This window comes from Protopterus annectens, chromosome 11.part0, assembly GCF_019279795.1.
Source record: "Protopterus annectens isolate FY-2018-M chromosome 11.part0, PAN1.0, whole genome shotgun sequence".
NCBI lineage: Eukaryota > Metazoa > Chordata > Ceratodontiformes > Protopteridae > Protopterus > Protopterus annectens.
The window spans coordinates 131,419,453-131,439,498 of NC_056745.1; the positions used below are offsets into that span (position 1 = coordinate 131,419,453).

General features: G+C 35.0%; 1 protein-coding gene across 4 annotated transcripts in view; it reads right to left on the reverse strand.

Annotated features, from left to right (window-relative positions):
* CACNA2D4 (calcium voltage-gated channel auxiliary subunit alpha2delta 4) overlaps positions 1-20,046 on the reverse strand; it is a 2,573,275-nt gene that overhangs the window by 1,695,182 nt on the left and 858,047 nt on the right. For all 4 annotated transcript variants that reach the window (XM_044087505.1, XM_044087506.1, XM_044087504.1 and 1 more), the window contains one exon: positions 17,180-17,277. In XM_044087505.1, coding sequence (XP_043943440.1) covers positions 17,180-17,277 — 98 coding nt within the window. The remainder of the gene's footprint in view (positions 1-17,179; positions 17,278-20,046) is intronic.

The window sequence follows — 20,046 nt, forward strand, 5'->3', positions numbered from 1 at the left end:
AGTATCATTCCATGACACTGTTACATTTTATGTCAGACTAAATAAGTTAGGGTAATCTATTAATCTTTTAGCAACAATTTCCAAACACAAATACAGATATGGTAATTGAGTTTGAACTCAAGAGTAATATATCACATATCACAGGCGTGACTGATTGGTCCCACAAGGTACTGTGTCAATTGGACAGGAAAATAAGAAAAATGCTTCAGGCTTATCAAATGATATATAGAAATCAGGGTCTATATTACATTGTCTAACTCACAGGAGTTCAAATGATGTAATATTGAACCATGAAGTTTGAAACCAAAATAGTATGAAAACACAGAACAGTGATTTTTTCCCAGGGAAAAAAATCGCTGTTCCGGTACAAAAAAAACACTTATACTTTAAACTTAAACTAATGTGGGGGGCTTTGCCCCCACACCCTCTAATGTGGGGGGCTGTGCCCCCCACATGCCCCCTACTTAAATATACCAACTCCGAGATCGCACCACAATGGAGGAAATAGCAAAGCCTCGAAAACAGCCCACCGATGTTTTTCTCTGGGAAAAAAATCAGTGTGCCGTGGGTTCGCTATTTTAGTATTTTGAACATTTGGGTTCGATATTACAACTTTCGGACTCGTGATTTCAGTGTTGTAATATAGACCCTAGAAATCAGTGTATATCAAGATTATATATTTTTCATTCTGAAGGAGGTATAGGCTTCCTCAAATTTGATTACATGTATAGATCTGCAGTCATGGGACTGTATACATTTCCGCTGACCTCACCAGACCCAAACTTAGTGAAAGTTTTAAAACATGAAGAGAACAAGTCTAAGACTGACTTCCCTGCTTAATTTAGCAGAAGCATATTAGTGTCAAGCAGGAATGGAAATAAAACAAAAATCAGACAAAAATCAAGCAGCAACTGAATGTGTCTAAAAACAAAAGAAAGAATATAATGAACAAGATCAGATGAGAAGGAAAGAAATGTGGAAAAACCATACATACTGTGCAAGTACAGAGATCTCCTGGAGCAAACTCATGTCAATCAGGATTTTGTATAGGAATGGTTAAGGAGAGGTGAAGTCATCTTTGATAAAAGGTTAATAATGGTGGCCCATGATAGTGGACTACGTAACAATGGTTTACAAAGTCCATTGAACACGTGGGAGAAACCGACAAATGCAGGTTGTGTGAAACAGAACTGGAAAAAGTCACATCTTGTTACTGGCTAGATACACTCATGGCAGAGGGCCTGTATACTAAAAGCACAATAACATAGCAAGACTGTTGCATTAGGGATTGTGCAAACATGGCTGAATAGCACAGGAAACATGAGCCACGGAGCATTATAGAGTAATGATGTTTATATCACATGGGATCGCCCATTACCAGCAGTTCAGAAAATAGACATGTGAAAATCAGATATACTAGTCCATGAAAAGAAGACAAAAGTAGCACTGATCATTGAAATTGCAACACCCAGTGATTATAGTATCGTACATACAGATAAACACACAAAGTCAAAATGCCAGGATTTATAGGTAGAAATAAGAGCATGTTGAAGAAAAATACCTAGACAGTTCCAATAGTAATAGGAAAGATGGGTCCCATAAAAAATAATTTATATCCATAATTGGATATGCTACCAATACATGTGATTCTGTATGACTTGCACATTGCAGGTGCTGCAAAGACCACTTTTGGCTAACATCAAAGATTGAAACAATACTAATTTCATGAACTTAATCATGCCCCAACTTAGAAATGGGGTCTACTTTCATCATGATATTGAAAACACAAAACACTTGGTGAAATTAAACCAAGATGCTGTAGACACAACCTTAAATGAAATTAGGAGCACTAGCTCTGTGGGACCCAATAACATTTGCAGGAATTTCATATTCATAATTTATATATATATATATATATATATATATATATATATATATATATATATATATATATATAAAGAGAGAGACAGAGAGTCAAACCTCTTACATTTGATTGCATTATATGAGTGTACAGCATATTATGTAATTTTTTTTATTGATCAGGCATTGCAAAGTTCTAATTTAGCACATGTCAGCCATAGCAAAAAGCATAGCAAAAAGGTTGGAAGGAGCAAAGTTAAAGCTGCTTTGGTGTCATTGCCTTTTGGTGAGAAATCCTTTCACTGGGTAACTTGTGAATATTGTGGGGCCCCTTCAGTATGCCAAGCACCACAGGTAAGAAATATATTTTAGTGATGGTAGAATGTGATCTTTTTTTTGACACTAGCTCCACTGGTGGAGTAAAATGCATTTTATTGTACTTTTTATTGTATTTTTATTGTATTTTTATTGTATATTTGTAATTTTGGAGCTTTTCTCCCCAGGCCTCCACTGAAAACAGGCTCCTTGAGCCCAGTGGACCACCCCGGTTATCAAACTGGAAATAAATAAATAAATAAATATACCACAAGGCATCCTGAGGTGGCTGCTTTGCCACCTAGTGAGGACAAAAAAGTGCAAATGTTATGCTAAAAATTCTTTCCAAAGAGGAGTTCCCCTGGGAAATAATGTCAGACAAATGATGTTGGACTTGTTTTCTTGTTTGTGACAGCACTGTGTGATAAAACAAACCATTCCCGGTTATTCACATTCAAAAGGTTTAGTGCAGAGGTTTAATTCTACTCTAAATGCAGTGCTGGGAACAGTCACAGACTACTGCAAGCAAAACCACAAAAAGTACCACCTAATCCTTTCTTTTATATACAGAAAACTGTCGCAGGATCAGGGTTCCCTTGACTTGATCTGTGATGAGTGAGAAGATAAATATGATTCCCAAAGTGAGTTGTGGAATATGCACTGAATTTCAGGTTTAAGGTTAGGGACTTCATGGTATTAGTACAAAAGCACCCGATAAAGAGCAACAGCAATACAACATCTGGCATGGCAAGGTAGTGAGACTCCCAAAATATGCAGGCAGAATAAGTTGCAGGTACCATGGGAAGGCCCTTTTTATTGTCATGATCAAGGTGAGGTATGTCAATTATGCAGCAGAGCTGCCAGATAGGAGGCAGAAGCACAAAAACTATACCAAGCAAAAATGATTAATCTCTCCCAGGTTAGAGAAATGTTAGTCATTAGTACAATGGATTACAGGATTCAGAGGGGATCTAATTGTCGATCTTCTCACCATGGCTCTATAACTGACGTCTCAGTAGATGGCATAGCATTGTCACAGCAGCTATCTCATCCATAGGTTCAGGAAATCTGGGTAGTGCTATGACAGTTTAGTTATACGGTCATTCCTACACCAGGTTGTTGCCATCTAGAAAATATGTGGACACAAGAAAAGAAAGGCCAGTCATACTGTCTCCTTACTGAGTGCTGAAGGAACACATTTAAAGCACATGGGAGGAATTTCAAGAAATGTTGAATCTTGGTATAGTCTAGGAAACCAACCATCCCTGAGCATCACCAGTGGAGTTAGTGCCACAAAAAAGATCAGTTGACTCACTGATGGTGGGGATAATTAGGATTAACATGGCTAGGCTTGTAAAGGCTCTAGAACAGCTAGTCTAGTGACCCCCTAGGAATATATATATCAGCAAGTGTCGATTCTATGAATCCAAATCACTGAAAGCCACTTTCAATCATCACTGAGGTTGTCATTTCCTCACTTTGCAACCATGGAGCTAGAACATATAAGCTTGGGGGAGGGTCTTGCACCCCATATTCATCTACAGGGGATGCAAACAACTTGTTTGTTTAATGCTAAACGTAGTTTCAGTTATTTGGATTAATTGAGTTGACACTCTGATTTCCATTGGCAGATCAACATGAATCCCATAAATGAATGGGATCACAAAGTTCCATGTAGATGATGCAGGAAACTAAATAACCAAGAGAAAGCAGATGCATGTCACATACCCAGAGCCTATGCAGTTTTAGAGCAGCTAGGTGTGGATATGCAACCAGCCAAAAACTCATGGATGTATAAATATCTCAAGGTCATTCAGTCTTATAATCATTTATGTCTTGGCCAGTACTGTCCCTCAGGCTGCAACTCCTTCCTCCCAGAGGACTGTGCCAGACAATCCCAGAGTAAATTTGAGAATGCCCATCCAGTCACCTAGGTTCTACAGATAGTGAGTGACACTGCTTAATATGTAGAGGAAGTTTGGGAGGTGCTACATTTTAAATCAGTCCCTCCACCACATTTTATTTTTTACTAGTAAAGAATTACGTCCTTTTGTTCCAGTATGTTTGGAGCCATTGGACTTGCAAAGATACAGAAGGTGCATTTATGTCCAAAGGGCTACTGGCAGGTAACTTGATAAACAATAGTACTTGAGACATCAGCATTTTGTTACCCTACTTGGATTCTATGAAGTTACAAAATGACATTTGGGATGAAGATTGCAGAAGCAACTTTCAAAAAATGTATCAACCATACTTGAACAGGACCTGGACCTTACACTCTTTATTACATAGACAATATTGCAATTTAATTTTTAGTTAGTCCATTGTATAAACATGCAACATGCCAGAGAGGTACAGAATGTTAGAGATTGATGAAAAGAATATTATTTCATGTCAGATGTTACTTATGTCTGTCTCTGAAATGGATTTTGTATGTTTTTACTTTTTCCTAACTGCAATCAAAAGTCAAAATTAACAAATGAAGGACTCCAGGATTAGTGGTGAGCTAAGCACAAACATTAAATTAAAAAAAAAACAAAATGTAGCTCAACACACCATGGTGTTAGCAGACTTTAATAGAAAACAGGCAAATGTATTTTCACTTATAGCCTCATCAGGCATTAAAAACAATGAAATAAGACTTTATAACAATCTAGAAATCACATATGATATGACATCACATCCATTTAAGCTTGAATATTATAAACATTTTTTATAAAAATATAAAGCTATAAAAATATATAAGTCTTAATCCTCTCTCTCTCTCTCAAAACAGGTTTTAGTGTTACATAATCATTTAGCTGTGGATATTTATATGCTTGTAACTGTAAGATCTGATTAAGTGCCACAGTCTCTGTATGATTCAACAAATCTCCACCCAACACTTGGTTGTATCAATTCCAAAAACCTGAAATTTAAAAAATGTCTGTCCCATTTTTCTATACATGTTTGATTAAAGCACTAGTATTTTTCCACTTAATTATATTAGATTTATACTCATGGCAACATTCTCCAAATGTCCTATTAGTTTTGCCCACATAGTAGGCTTTACATTCTTTACTCTCAGCTAAGTAGATCAGTTGTTTTGCAGCACTGTCCTGAACTGTGGTGCACCCCAGTGCTGATGCCTCTCGACAAGGTATTGGCCAGGAACAAACCTTGTGCCTAAGTTTAAGTTAAACAGTATGAGGAGAGGTGTCCTTTCTTATTAAAGAATGAAGTGCATTGTCAGGACCCACAAAGGAAGTATTTTTCGTCATTAACAGCACCTTCAGAACATGTTCCTCAGTGATAATATGGGATTTAAAGAAAGATATGCAACTGGAGCATTTCTCCCTGGGCCTCCACTGAAAATAGGCTCTGTTCTAGTCAGACTTTCCCAGTTAACAAATGTTAAATAAATAAATAGATAAATAAATAAATAACATTAAGGGATTCTGAGATTTGTGCAGTATGGATGGATGTTTTGTGGGTAAGGTTTACACTAAACATGTTTGTTAGTACAATGGTGATGTCTATTTGGTCAGACTGGGAGATCTCATTCAGGATAAGTTCTTAGGATTATTAAGTATTGTTACTTATTTCCTAAAGTAGTTATCCTTAGCTTCAGAAGTTAAACAAAGTTCATGAATTGCTTTACTAGTCCTGATAGCATTTTTCAGTTCCTGGTAATCTAATGTTTTTCTACTACCCTAGTTTTGAAGAGTTATGAATCTGCTATATAGTTTAATGGCTTTTTTCTGTTGTTCTAAACTTTATGTTGGTGAACTACAGGGTTGGTTTATTTTTGAATTTCCCATCATACTTTGCTCTATTGCCACTGCTAATTCTATGCACCTGTATAAGTGGGAAAAGGCTGTCATCTGTGAATTTTGAGATTCTTTTTTTTCCTCAATTTTTTTTTTATTTTTCAAATACATTTGAATAAACTCCATAGTATTTAAACAGAACACCTTAAATAACTATGTACACTATTTTCATTAGCCTGACACTATGACAGTTCTTAATGTATACAGTTACTTTATAAGTTTGTCCAATCCATTATCAGAGTGTCTGATCAATTATTGTATAGTGTCAATCAATGATAAGACTTTTCCCCAAGGGTTGTTGAGAAATTGCTTTGGATAAATTCTTAGTTCTTAATTTTAATTTCCAATAATGCTGTGGTTTTCAGTAGGCTGTAGAAGTCTTCCAAAGTTGGTATTGTGTTTGTATTCCATCTTCTTGTTATACACTTCCTTGAAACTGCAAGTATAGTCCATACTAGATACATGTTTGACCTATTCAAATGAGGACCTTCGTTCACATTTAATAATACAAGAGCTTTAGTTAAAAAAAATAATTAATTAAATAAAGCTTGTAGAAAGTTATTAATACCATTTCAAAATGACTTAATTTTAACACAATCAAAGAAAATGTGGTTCCAATCTACATTGTGTACTTCCTCACATCTCCAACATATTCCTTTTATGGAAGAACTAATTTTACTGATTCTATCTGGGGTTAAGAATACTCTGTGCAAGCATTTCCAATTAAAAACTTTCCAGTATTGTGTAAAGGATGTATATTTTATCAATAAGATATTTGTTTTAATATCTTCAGTTAACTGTATTCAGTGTCCTTTTGTTATATATTTCCAATATGAGGTTTTGGGTGTTGTTTTATAGTTTATCAATATTTTGTAAAATTTTGAAATACTGTTTCCCATGTCAAAGTAATCACATATGATTTCATATATTATTTTGTAAATTTAGGTATTTCTTTAAATGAAGAATTGTTAATTATTCTACTTAAATCTTGTGAATATGACAGAATACTCTGTAAAGTTAGCCTGTCTTGTGGAATTTTGTATATTGTTTTTGTTACTTGCATGTCTAAAACCTTTAGTTCTTTGATACATTGGAGCCAACAAACAAATCCTTTCTGTTCCCAGGATTTAATAATTTCTCTATATATTTTATGTGGAAAGTTCTTTGTGAATATAAATGGTTAAAAGATCAAACCAGATTTTTAAATCTATATTTGCATTAATAATTTTCCTAAATGAGTCAGTGTAATAATTAATCATATGAGTTTTAGTGATGAGTTTTAGTGAGTTTAGTTATGTTATATTGCATACTAATACATATGTGCCATGGCAAATTGTTTTTATTTGAATTTTTTTTTTGGAAATCAAATTAATTTATTGATATTACAGAGGGATAAAACTGATCAGTCACAGCATGAAGTTATGGGAAAGAGTAGTGGAAGCAAGGTTAAGAAGGGACGTGATGATTAGTGATCAGCAGTATGGTTTCATGCCAGGAAAGAGCACTACAGATGCGATGTTTGCTCTGAGAGTGTTGATGGAGAAGTACAGAGAATGTCGGAAGGAGTTGCATTGTGTATTTGTAGACTTAGAGAAAGCATATGACAGGGTGCCTAGAGAGGAGTTGTGGTATTGTATGAGGAAGTCAGGAGTGTCAGAAAAGTATGTAAGAGTGGTATAGGATATGTACGAGGGTAGTGTGACAGTGGTGAGGTCTGCGGTGGGAGTGACGGATGCGTTTAAGGTGGAGGTGGGGTTACATCAAGGATCAGCTCTGAGCCCTTTCTTATTTGCAATGGTGATGGACAGGTTGACAGACAAGATCAGACAGGAGTCCCCGTGGACTATGATGTTTGCAGATGACATTGTGATCTGTAGTGAGAGTAGGGAACAGGTGGAGGAGACCCTGGAGAGATGGAGATATGCTCTAGAGAGAAGAGGAATGAAGGTCAGCAAGACTAAGACAGAATATATGTGTGTAAATGAGAGGGAGGATAGAGGAATGGTGAGGATGCAAGGAGTAGAGGTGGTGAAGGTGGATGAGTTTAAATACTTGGGGTCAATAGTTCAGAGTAACGGTGAGTGTGGAAGAGAGGTGAAGAAGAGAGTACAGGCAGGATGGAGTGGATGAAGAAGAGTGTCAGGAGTGATTTGTGACAGAAGAGTACCTGTAAGAGTGAAAGGAAAGGTCTACAAGAGGGTAGTGAGACCAGCTATGTTATATGGGTTGGAGACAGTGGCACTGACAAAAAGGCAGGAGTTTGAGCTGGATGTGGCAGAATTAAAGATGCTAAGATTTGCACTGGGTGTGACAAGGGTGGACAGGATTAGGAATACGTACATTAGAGGGTCAGCCCAGGTTGGAAGGTTTGGAGACAAAGCCAGAGAGGCACGATTACGTTGGTTTGGACATGTGCTGAGGAGGGATGCTGAGTATATTGGGAAAAAGATAATAAGGATGAAGCTAACAGGTAACAGGAAAAGAGGAAGGCCTAAGATAAGGTTTATGGATGTGGTGAGAGAGGACATGCAGGTGGTTGGTGTGACAGAGCAAGATGCAGAGGACAGGAAGAAATGGAAACAGGTGATCTGCTGTGGCAACCCCTAATGGGAACAGCCGAAAGAAGATGATGATGATATTACAGTTAGTAATTCTTTCCAATTTGCAGAGTAATTTGGACTTATCCAATCTGAGATTGTTTTAGATATTGATGCTTTTATATATGTTTCTATACCAGGAAAGTTTAATCCTCCCTGTTTTCATGGTCTGATATGATGTATTAAAGCTATTCTGTTTTTTTTTGGGGGGGGAGGGGAACCATAACAATTTTATTAGTCATGAATTTATTTCTTTAAGTATATTCCTTTCTGGTAACAGTTGTATTCCCAAGACTATATATAGGATCTTGGGCAGCAAAACCATTTTTATTAACTGTACTCCATCTTCAAATGTTAATATCATTTTGTTATATTTTTCCATAGAGATTTTAATTGTATTGATATTATTGTAGTTTTTTTAGACTAATTCATTATTATCCTTGCATAACTCAATTCCTAGATATTTTAAGGTAGATTCTTGTTTCCCTATCATATAATCCCCCTTAGTCTGCAGTTCTTTTTTTTTATTTAAAAATAAACATTTTGATTTTGATTTATTGAAATGGAGTCCTGAAGTCATGTGAAATTTGTCAATTAATATATTTAATTCTTCTAATGTCTCTTTTGTATTAGATAATGTTAGTAATATGTCATCAGCAAATAGCATTACTTTAGAAATGTATTATTTATAAACATCTATTCCAGTAATATGTCATCAGCAAATAGCATTACTTTAGAAATGTATTATTTATAAACATCTATTCCTTTGATTTTTATATTGTTATGAATTGAATCTGACAATATTTCAATAGCCAGAGCAAATAGAATTGGTGACATAGGACATTCTTGTTTAGTGCCTTTTGTTATATATATAGATTTAGAGGTAAAAGGACCTAACTTGACATAAGTAAATTATTTGTATATATATTCTTAGAATATGAACAAAGGATGCAGAAATTTCAAACAGCATTAGAATTTTGAATAAATAGTCCCAATTTAGGGAATCAAAGGCTTTCTCTATAGCTAAGCCAATTATGAGTGTTTTTCTTTATTAACATAATCTGTAAGAGAAATTATCCTTTTAATATTGCCATGTGTGTGTCTAGGATATATAAATCCAGTTTGATTATTATTTATTGTTTTGGATAGTGGTATTTTCATTCTGTTAGTTAATATTGTCATAAATATCTTATAGTCCTTATTTAATAATGATATAGGTCTGTATGAGGTACAGAGGTTTGGGGATTTGTTTTCCTTTAGGATTGGTGTGATTAAGGAACATCTCCAAGAGGGTGGTATTAAAGCTTGTGACTGAATTTCTAATAAGAGTTTTATGGAAGGGGGTAGTATCTTTGAAGGAAAAAGTTTATATATTTCCATAATTATGCCATCTATACCTGGAGCTTTATTATTTTTACCCTCTTTTATTGTATCTGTAATTTCTTTGTAGGATATGGGTGCTTGCAGATCTGGTTTTAAATTTTCTGGTATTTTTTTTATATTAGAACATTATCTAGATTTAATTGATCGATATGTATATTTTCTTTTTGGAAATGTTCCATATGGTATCTCTATAGGCATCAAGAATGTCACCTATATCTGAGACATTTTTCCCTTTGTTTCATGGAAGATACTTTTAATGTTATTAGCTTTTGATTGTATTTTGATTCTTTTGGATAAATTATGTAGATATTTGGGAGAAGTGGCCAAGGTATTCATTTTTAGTTTTCTAAAGTTAAACTAGTTTTGTGCATTAGAATTTAATTGTATTTATTAATACTTCTACTTTCTTTTTCATCTCCAAATGATTTTGACTTTTTTCAGCTTTTAGTGAAAAAAGTTTGTATTGTAGATTTAATAATTCAGAATCCCATTCTCTGATTTTTTATACCAAGTTACGGTTTTACCATATATGTAAGCTTTTAATGAGTCCTATATCATTATTTTATTTATCAATGTAGTGTAATTAATATATAAGAAGAACTGTAATTCAGATAATAACCAGGGTATGAACTCTTTAATTTTAGTTATATATGCTGGAATTTTGGAGTTAAAGATTAATGGTTTGTACTTATTTTGAAGTTTTAGTATCAATGAATTGTGGTCTGAAAAGAGGCAGAGAGTGATTGAGAAATTAATGATTTTAGAGTATAAGTCATGGACAGCAAATATTTTATCTATTCTAGTTTGGGTACCAAATCTGTGATCTTGATGGGAAAACAACAAAGATTTATCCTCTTTAAATTTGAAAGTATCTACAAGACGAAATTATTCTACCCACTTGTTTAAAGCTTTTGAAACAGCAGATGTACGCAGTGGTCTTTTATTTGTAGTTTCAGAAATACCAAATATACAGTTAAAATCTCCTCCTATTATTAAGTTGCCTTTATAATTATTGGAAATGAAATCCAAGTGTTTTTAACAGTTCCTGTTCCAATGCTTGGGAACCAGAATAGATTGGCTATGGTCCATATTCTGTTATTATATTTAACTATTACTAATGCCATAAGGCCTTCTTTATCTTCATACTTATACATGATTTCTGGGTTAATCACATTTGTTTTCCATAAAATTGTTACCCCCTTTGTCTTTGTCTTATAAGTGGATTGCGCCAATATCATATATTCCTTTGGCTTTCATTTGTAATTGTCATTTGTTTTGAAATGAGTTTTTTGAAGGAAGACAATTTGTGCTTTGTTCAGTTTTAAATATTGCAGTAGATTTGATCTCTTGCTAGGATTGTTTAAGCCCTTGGTATTTAAAGATAATAAAGTTAAATCCATCTTAGGTTATTTAAACTGTGTATTTTTTGTTTTATTGTGACTATTAAACATTTTCCTCTGATAATTATAAAGTATATGTTTGAGCTTTTAAAGAAAATGATCAGTTTTATACTTTCAGTGTTTACCAATAAAGTAAGGTTTTGGTCAGGCATAGTACAAATGTTTTGTGAAATAACAAATTTAAATTAATGAATGTTAACAAAACTAAGATCAGCACTAGCCATGGAATGAAAATCATTCCTAATCTGATGGACAATCCAGAACATCAGAGCTCCATAAACTGAATTATCATATGGAAAATATTTGTAATACGAATAAGCAATATTTATATTATTTTGAACAGATATAGTACTATTGTAGATTTACACAGAATTCTAATACAATATAAATGTGTACTTATTATATAAGCAATTAATATTTACATGAAAGGCAGATGACAAGCAATTCAATCATAGTAAAGTAGGCTGCATCATATATAAAACCTCAGTAAAAGATTATAGCACACAGTTATTTAACATATTCACCCTTATTGATGAAGTCTTTCAAAACGCATTACTTAATATAAATAGTTGGCAATAATATTTATACCTAATGTTTTATAATACAATGTATTTTACTGGATATATCAGAAGTTATATTTCATTGTTTGCCAGCATTTAAGTAATCACTTTGTTTGTTGCTAACTTACTTAAAGGATCGTTTGTTTTATGTGAACACTGATGGCAGTGCATTTTAATTATCAGTACATCCCCCCATTTCCTACACATAAGGATTTTCATATCTGTCATTTCTTATTATAAAATGAGTAAAATTATAGGTTTAAAACAACAAATTTACTTATTGTGATTAACGATTACAAATTCTCTTTCCATATTCATAAATTGCCATTTTATGGCATATACTGAATGTTTTTAGATTTAAATGGCAACATTCTATTTTGTATAATCAGCAAAAGTTAAACTGAGTGATTATTGTCAATTTAATACTATTTGTTCAGAATGTGATTGTTACATTTTGTGACATTCTTAGATAAGGCTTCTATTGTTTCCCTTGAATAACTTTGTCATGTATAAAACATTAGTTAATTTGGTAAAAGCTTAAGTATTCTGTATGGTCAAGATGGGTTACAAAACCACAATTCAAGTTAAAGCAATTATATGACTTGTTATGCACATTTACCTATATGAGAAAATCATCATGCTTCCCCTTGATGTTCAATATAGTGTATGTCATTTTTGACAAGTTAAAACAGTAGTGTTATTATACACAAGCCCATGTTAGTAAACTGAGTGTCTACTGTCAATTTAATACTATTTGTTCAGAATATGATTGTTACATTCTGTGACATTTCAAGTTCAGGCTTCTATTGTTTCTCTTGAGCAGCTTTGTCAGTTTGATGTCATGAATAAAACATTAGTTACCTTGGTAACCGCTTAAGTATTATATATGATCAAGATGGGTTACAAAAACTACAATTCAAGTTAAAGCAATTACATGACTTGTTATGCATATTTACTTATATAAGAAAATCATCATGCTTCCCCTTGATGTTCAATGTAGTGCATGTCATTTATGACAGGTTAAGACAGTAGTGTTATTATACACAAGCCCATGTTATTAAATCCTGTCTTTAACATCTATATTCAGCAGACTGCTTCATCTTATATGGCAATTATATATTTTATGTCTAGATAATATCTATATTCAGCAGACTGCTTCATCTTATATGGCGATTATATATTTTATGTCTAGATTTACTAAAATCATACATTACATAACTATTGTGTATGTTTTTTGTTTTCTTTTTGTTTTTTTGGCTGTTGCTTGGTTATTTGAGAGACCACAAGCTGTAATGCTTATTATTTGCTCCTTCCAAGCATGTTTATACAGTCCATAGACTTTAAATTAGGAGACCCTTCTAGTTTCTTATTTGTTATATTTCCATTCTTACATACACACATATCAGTACTTCAAACACGGGCAGCAATGCCTATCCAGTTTTACCAGAATACCATTCACTAGTTCTTGTGGTGTGTTACCAGGCTGTTCTTAAAATATCCAAACCAATATTTGTCCTGTTCCATTTTACCAGCCTGTTCCATGCAGTGGCCACTCTGCCAATAAACTACTTAACACACCTTCCATTCCCACAGATATTTCCACAAAGGAAATCTGATGAGTCTCTAGCACTTCCTGGCAACCCCAAACACCCCTAGAATCAGCTATCCCCATATGCCCAACATGTCCGAGCAAGCTCACCTCCCAGACTACTGCAAAGGGTACTGCACAAGACCAAGTGCTCTTAGTCATTCACAATAACTCAGACTTCCACTCTTATGTAAGTCCTTAATGTATTTGGACCAAAATACAATTTAAATAGAAAATTGCGCTTATTTTTTTTATTTTTTTTTTTTTATCAAGAATCAACTTAATGAGCTAAACGGAGTGTTGGGAGACCATCAATATGTGCACATGGTTTAAAACAGCCCTTTTATTATATATTCTTTTTTAAACCAAAAACATCATTGCAGAGAATCATCTCAGAGGGTCTTCAGAGCCGTTAAGCATTATCGTCATCCTGTATCCGTTACCACAGCAACCGGGGAGTGTCTGTTTCTGTTAATGTGTCTGTATACTGCATACCAGAGGTTTGCAATGGACCTGAAGCAAAGCTTCACTTCACTGCAATTTCAAGCCTAAATTCCCTCCCTTTCAGTGAGGCAGCAGCCAGGAAAAGAACGGAGAGCAAACAGATCAAAAAAAAAAAAAAAAAAAAAACCCTTCCAACAAGCCGCCACAACAAGAGATTCTTCCAGCCTTCCCACCTCTCACTCAGCAGATGTATAAACAAAGGATTCTCTGCCAAAATATCCCAAATCAAAGTTTTCTCCACTCCCTTCCCCTGGATCCAGGCTAAAACACCAAATGTCTCTTCCCAATACACAAGCATCAGTAAACCTCAATCACAAGCTGCAACCCACAGCTTCCCAGAGACGAAAACTGCAACATACAACAGCTGCCAGACACAGCTGCATCCACATACACCATGTCAGGCTTAGTCAAACAGCACTCAAAGCTATGATACCTGCTATAATTGATATTAATTATGTTTAGACAGACATTTCTACTGGCTGCCAGACACGGCTGCATCCATGCACACCATATCAGGATTGATGAAACAGCACTCGAAGCTATGACACCCGCCATAACTGATATTAACTATGTTTAGACATAATAATAATAACATTTGTACTAGCTGCCAGACACAGCTGCATCCATGAACACCATATCAGGATCGATCAAACAGCACTCGTACCTGTGATACCTGCCATAACTGATATTAACTATATTTAGCCAGAAAAATAATGACATTTGTACTAAGAGCTTACTACTATTATTTAACCAGGATATACATGACATTTCTAAATCAAACTTTAACTGAAGAAGGCATTAGTCTCCATGACAGCATTTTTTTTTAAATTCTATATTGTTACTGCTATTATATATGATGTTAACTTGTTACATTTGAGTCTGAACTCTGATGAATGGTACTTTGTTGAATTAGTTAATTACTTAAATTATAAGTAAAATCAATGAAAAATGAGCAAGATAAGTATTCATTGAGTTCAAGTAGGGGAATAGAAACTTCTATGTTTGTATTATATGTTACTTTGTTTGGCTTATATATAATGTAAATAGTAACCCATCTTGACCTACCTTTGCTTGTGAAGAATTACAGGACTCTGAACACCCTGAATAAATCATTACTGTTTCTCAGTTATCATTACTGTTTCTCAGTTGTTAAAGAAACTCTCCTTTTTTTTAAATAAAACAGTTGACAAGTGATGTACCATATCAGTTGATACTTTGAGAGATGTAGTTGTAAGAGTTATTTTTTTGGGGACAGCTATCTTGGAATCATTTTTTTGCTTCTCCTTTCTAGCATCAGTCCAAGGATTTATTTCTTTTATTCTTTTAAGAGTAATGGCCATCAATTCCATTTCTTCTGGGATACACTATGTTGTTGTTTATGATGAATATAGTAGCTTCTTCTAAGTCATTCAAGGTTCTCATCTCATTGGCAAAAAGTATTTTTATCTTGGCTGGAAAGGTCAGCTGTGCTTTAATGTTGTTTTGTTTCAACAGTTTTATTATTGGTCAGACTTTTTTCCTTTGTTCTAGTATTCTGGAAGAATAATCATTGTCAAACCTCATCAGGCTTCGATTGTATTTTAAGGGTGTATTTCTCCAAGCAGATTTTAATATTAGTTCCTTGTCCAAAAATGAAAGAAATTTTATAACTATGGATCTAGGTGGAGTATTTGTTGAGTTAGAAGGAGGTTTCCTCAGTGTTCTGTGCACCCTTTCAAGTCCAAGTGAAAGTCCCTCTTTCAAGTCTAAAAATTCAGGAATCCAGGTTAAGAATGAAATAATGTCTTCCCCCTTCAGTGTTTTCAGGCAGACCAAAGATCCTTATGTTGTTTCTTCTGTTTTCTAAGTCATCTATTTTGTTAAGCAGCCATGTATTCTGTTTAAACAGAAATTCTTTTTGGAAGTCTTCCTCTTTGAGTCTCCTTTCAATGTCATTTAGAGAAGTCTCTATATTTGTTTTTTTGTTCCTTAAGAGTATCAGTCTGTTTTTGAGAATTTAATTTGAGGTTTTCCAAGTCATTTTTAAAGCCATCCATCTTCAAAGATAGTTCTTGTAAGGTAGATGTCATCAATTGCAATTCATTTTTCAAAGTAGCATCTGGATGAGAATTCCTTGAGTTGTTCATATTCAGTGACTCAATATATCTCCAAGTTACTTGACAGGACATTTTTGTATATCTCCACCAAAATTGATATTTATGTAGTTTAGTAGTTTATCTATAGATTTCTGATGTTTTAAACTTGAAAATTATAACATTTTCCTATATTATTGTAACAGTTTATGTAGCTCTCAAAATTCACTGCTCTCGGTTGACCATTTGGCTCCACCCCAATTTTGAGATTCTGAAATATAATTGTATGAAGTTTTATGATCTGAAGTCTTTAAATTCAAAACTGTTAATTTCAGGGGACATGGTGATTTTGAAGGCAAATTTTGCAAGTTTACAGTCAGATTTAACAAAGGAAGGCCAGGCCAGGGAAACAGTACATATAGATGCTGAATTATCTTTTCTTTGAACCTCGGCATAATTCTTGGTGAAGGAACAATTCCACTCAGGACCAGAGTCTTACCTGAATTTGTCACATGAATGAAAAGTTCTGAGATGTCATTCTGCATGCTTTTCAGGGGGTTGTGCTGCAGGACATTTACTTTTGCGTAGACCACCACGTCGTGGTCACATTTACCCTGGGAAAGGATCTTTTGGGCCCTTGTAATGTCCAAGATCCTGGCAGTAACCTTTTCCTTTTCTAGTCTTGTGAATGGAGAATATGTATGCCTACAAAGTCTTGAATCACTAAGACATTTTTGTTGGTAGAGTGCTTATGAGTACTCGTATCAGAAATCTTTAGCTTCTTATTAAGCTCATTCTGTCTGCACTGTCCACGTTAAAGTATTCATTGCCTTGTTGATGATATTATTGCTTTTTCTTTTTCATCCTTTCTGGTATTTTAAACTATTACTGCCCAGTACCTGTACATGCACAATCCTTGACCTTTATGTAATGTATCATACTGTGTGCATGTTATACCCTTTTTATGCTAGGTCATAAACCACACTTCAGAGGTCATTGTATTTGACATGAATAGTAATCATATCTGCAAAAGATAATTCTGTCAATATTTGCATTTTAAAACATATTACAAAAGTTCTGGTAATGCTCACATTCTAAATCAGCTTCCTCTCCATTTAGGGAACGAAGTACGGCCTCCAGCTGGGTTAGTTTACGATGATCTGGGTCTATGTCTGTTATACAATAGATCCTAAAGAATGGAAAAGAAAGTCACATGACTTAGCAAAGAGATTTGAGCAATGTTACATTATTTAATGATATAAACTAAACCTGTAATCTCTTGGAGCATGATAACTGTGCAGTATAAAATCAAATGAAGCAGGATTCTCTGAATTCATTTTACTGAGTATTTTGTGATATCAAAAGGGCTGCTGCCAAGTGACTATAACCTACCTTGAGTATTATGACCTGGGAGTAAATTATATCTAGTTGGAGGGTGGTGATGTTGAGGGCTGTCCCATATGTTGGGAAATGCATGCTCTCCAAGACACTTTAAAATAATTGAACTATCCAGCAAAACAGGATGCACTGAATCTTATTTTGATGGATCACACTTTTGTCATTTGTAACAGACCAGTAAACTTTAGTAAGTTATGGGATGCTCCACTATGTTCAAACTGTCTGGAAGAAGGAGCATGCTGCAGAAAATACATCATCTCTCCAAAGTGTTATCATATGTCAGTTTTAAAATGAATGTATATGTCATCTGATCTCTCATCTCCACCATGTACAGTCCTGCACAACCTCAGCATACATCAGACTACATGTTAACAAGGCAAAGAAAAAAAATTACACCGGTATTAAGGGTAATTTGTGAACATTACACTAAAAGACTTGCTTAAGGAACTGATATAACTATGGCTGATCTGTTATTTTGCTGTATGATATTGCTGATAGGGGTAAAAAAAAAACATTAAAAATTATCATATATTACACAGAGTTATGCAAATGTTAAACACTTTTATCCAGCCACTATAATTCAGCAAAAAGAGTCACAGCCGAGCAAAATGCCGGTGCAGCAATGATTAGTGATTCATTAGGCTCAGCTTCAGAATTTTAGATGTTTTGATTGACAGATTTAAACAATGATTTCATGGTGATTCATATAGAAGCCAAGGGGCAAGGAGAGGACATATATTCATTGAGGACATAGTTGTGAATATTAATGCAAGGAAAAAATCTCAGTATATGGCACTTAAAAAGCAACTGGGAGCCAAAAATTCACTGTATGCCTTACAGAATAAATGAAAAGAGGAATATACCAATTGCAATTGTGTGTGTGTGTGTGTGTGTGTGTGTGTGTGTGTGTGTGTGTGTGTGTGTGTGTGTGTGTGTGTGTGTGTGTGTGTTTTGCTGCTTGTGTTACATGGATAATGGGCTAAACTGTAGAACAATTTACATTAAGAGGAAGGAGATGCATTGGGTTTTCTCTTTAACCAAAATGATGAACTTCTTTCTGCTGAATATACAGATGAGGAAGTATGCAAGCCTTCATAATCAGACCCTTTCCTACTTCAGATTCCAAGGGAACTGGAGTATGCACTGCCCTTAAACCTTGATCAAAGATAAGTTGGTAGGGGCTGTTCCAAAATACACATGTTCTGTTATACTCATCCCTGGAAAATAAACTTTATAATAGTCCAACTGTAAATATGGGACCAGAGGCATGCCAACCTAAATCTAGATTACATATACAGTAAATATTGTATTGCAAGGTTTTGTTGTCAAGCAGATATTCCTTAGGTTAATGAATACATGAATATTCTTACATGTTGCATGGCTATCTGCATTTGATGTCTCTAAATGGAAATGACAAACAATTGCAACTAAGCCTTCCATAATTTTGTGACTGGTGACATCTTTAGGTAGAACAGGTCAAGCACTTCTCTCAATTGTAATATACTGTGAATCCCACATGGCCATCTATTATGGTTCACAGATCGTCTATAGACCCATCTGCCAGTAACAAACTAGCAGTGTCTCTGTCTCCTCTCCTACTGTAATATCTTCAGGGATCTCTCTGAGACTGCACAGTGGTGTTTCCTGCAGGTATATCTGACAGACCTGACTTTTTATTTATATGTCTATCCACTCATAGGACTTTTCTTTTTTTTTTGAGGAAGCAAACCTCCCTGCACCTCCCCAAGCCCCCTTACTTACATACGTGGGAGGACTATGGCTCACCAAGTTCGCAGATGACTGCAAACTGGGTGCCATAATCGACTCTCCAGCTGACACAAACATCCTTCAAAAAGGTCTCGCAGAGATGGATAACTGGTGCCAGAGCCATGGTCTAAAGCTAAATGCCAAAAAGTGTATAGTCATACCCTTTGGCAAAAACAATGTCCCCACAAATTACCACATAGGTGGTAACCCATTAAGTACAGAGAAAGTAATTAGGGATCTGGGGACCCAAGTTGATAGCAATCTCTCCTTTGACAACCACATTGCCAAAGTAGTTAGAAAGACCTTCTACGTAGCCCACCTCATCATGAAAGGATTCACATCTAGATCAAGAGAGGTAATCGTGCCCCTTTATTCATCCCTCATCAGGCCCATCATAGAATACAATGCCCCCTTTGGGATGTACCTTACCCGACACCTGCAGAAATTAGAAAGACCCCAAAAGTACCTCACCAGGGGGATCAAGGGACTCAAACAGATGCCATATGCTGCTCGGTTAAAAAAACTCCAGCTCTACTCAGTTGCATACTGCCTACTTCGAGGCAATCTATGCCTGACATATAAAGCTATGTCCAACAAAGAATTAATGGACATGCTCCACCTCAGTAAATCTAAATCCCTTAGAGCCACGCGTTCGAGGGACTTGAACCTCAGCACAGAAATAAATAGAACATGCTGGAGGGACAGATTCATAACCCAGAGGCTCCCTTCGCTCTGGAATAGAATCCCAATTCATGTTAGGCAGAGCACCTCACTGACTCTCTTCAAGAAGAAT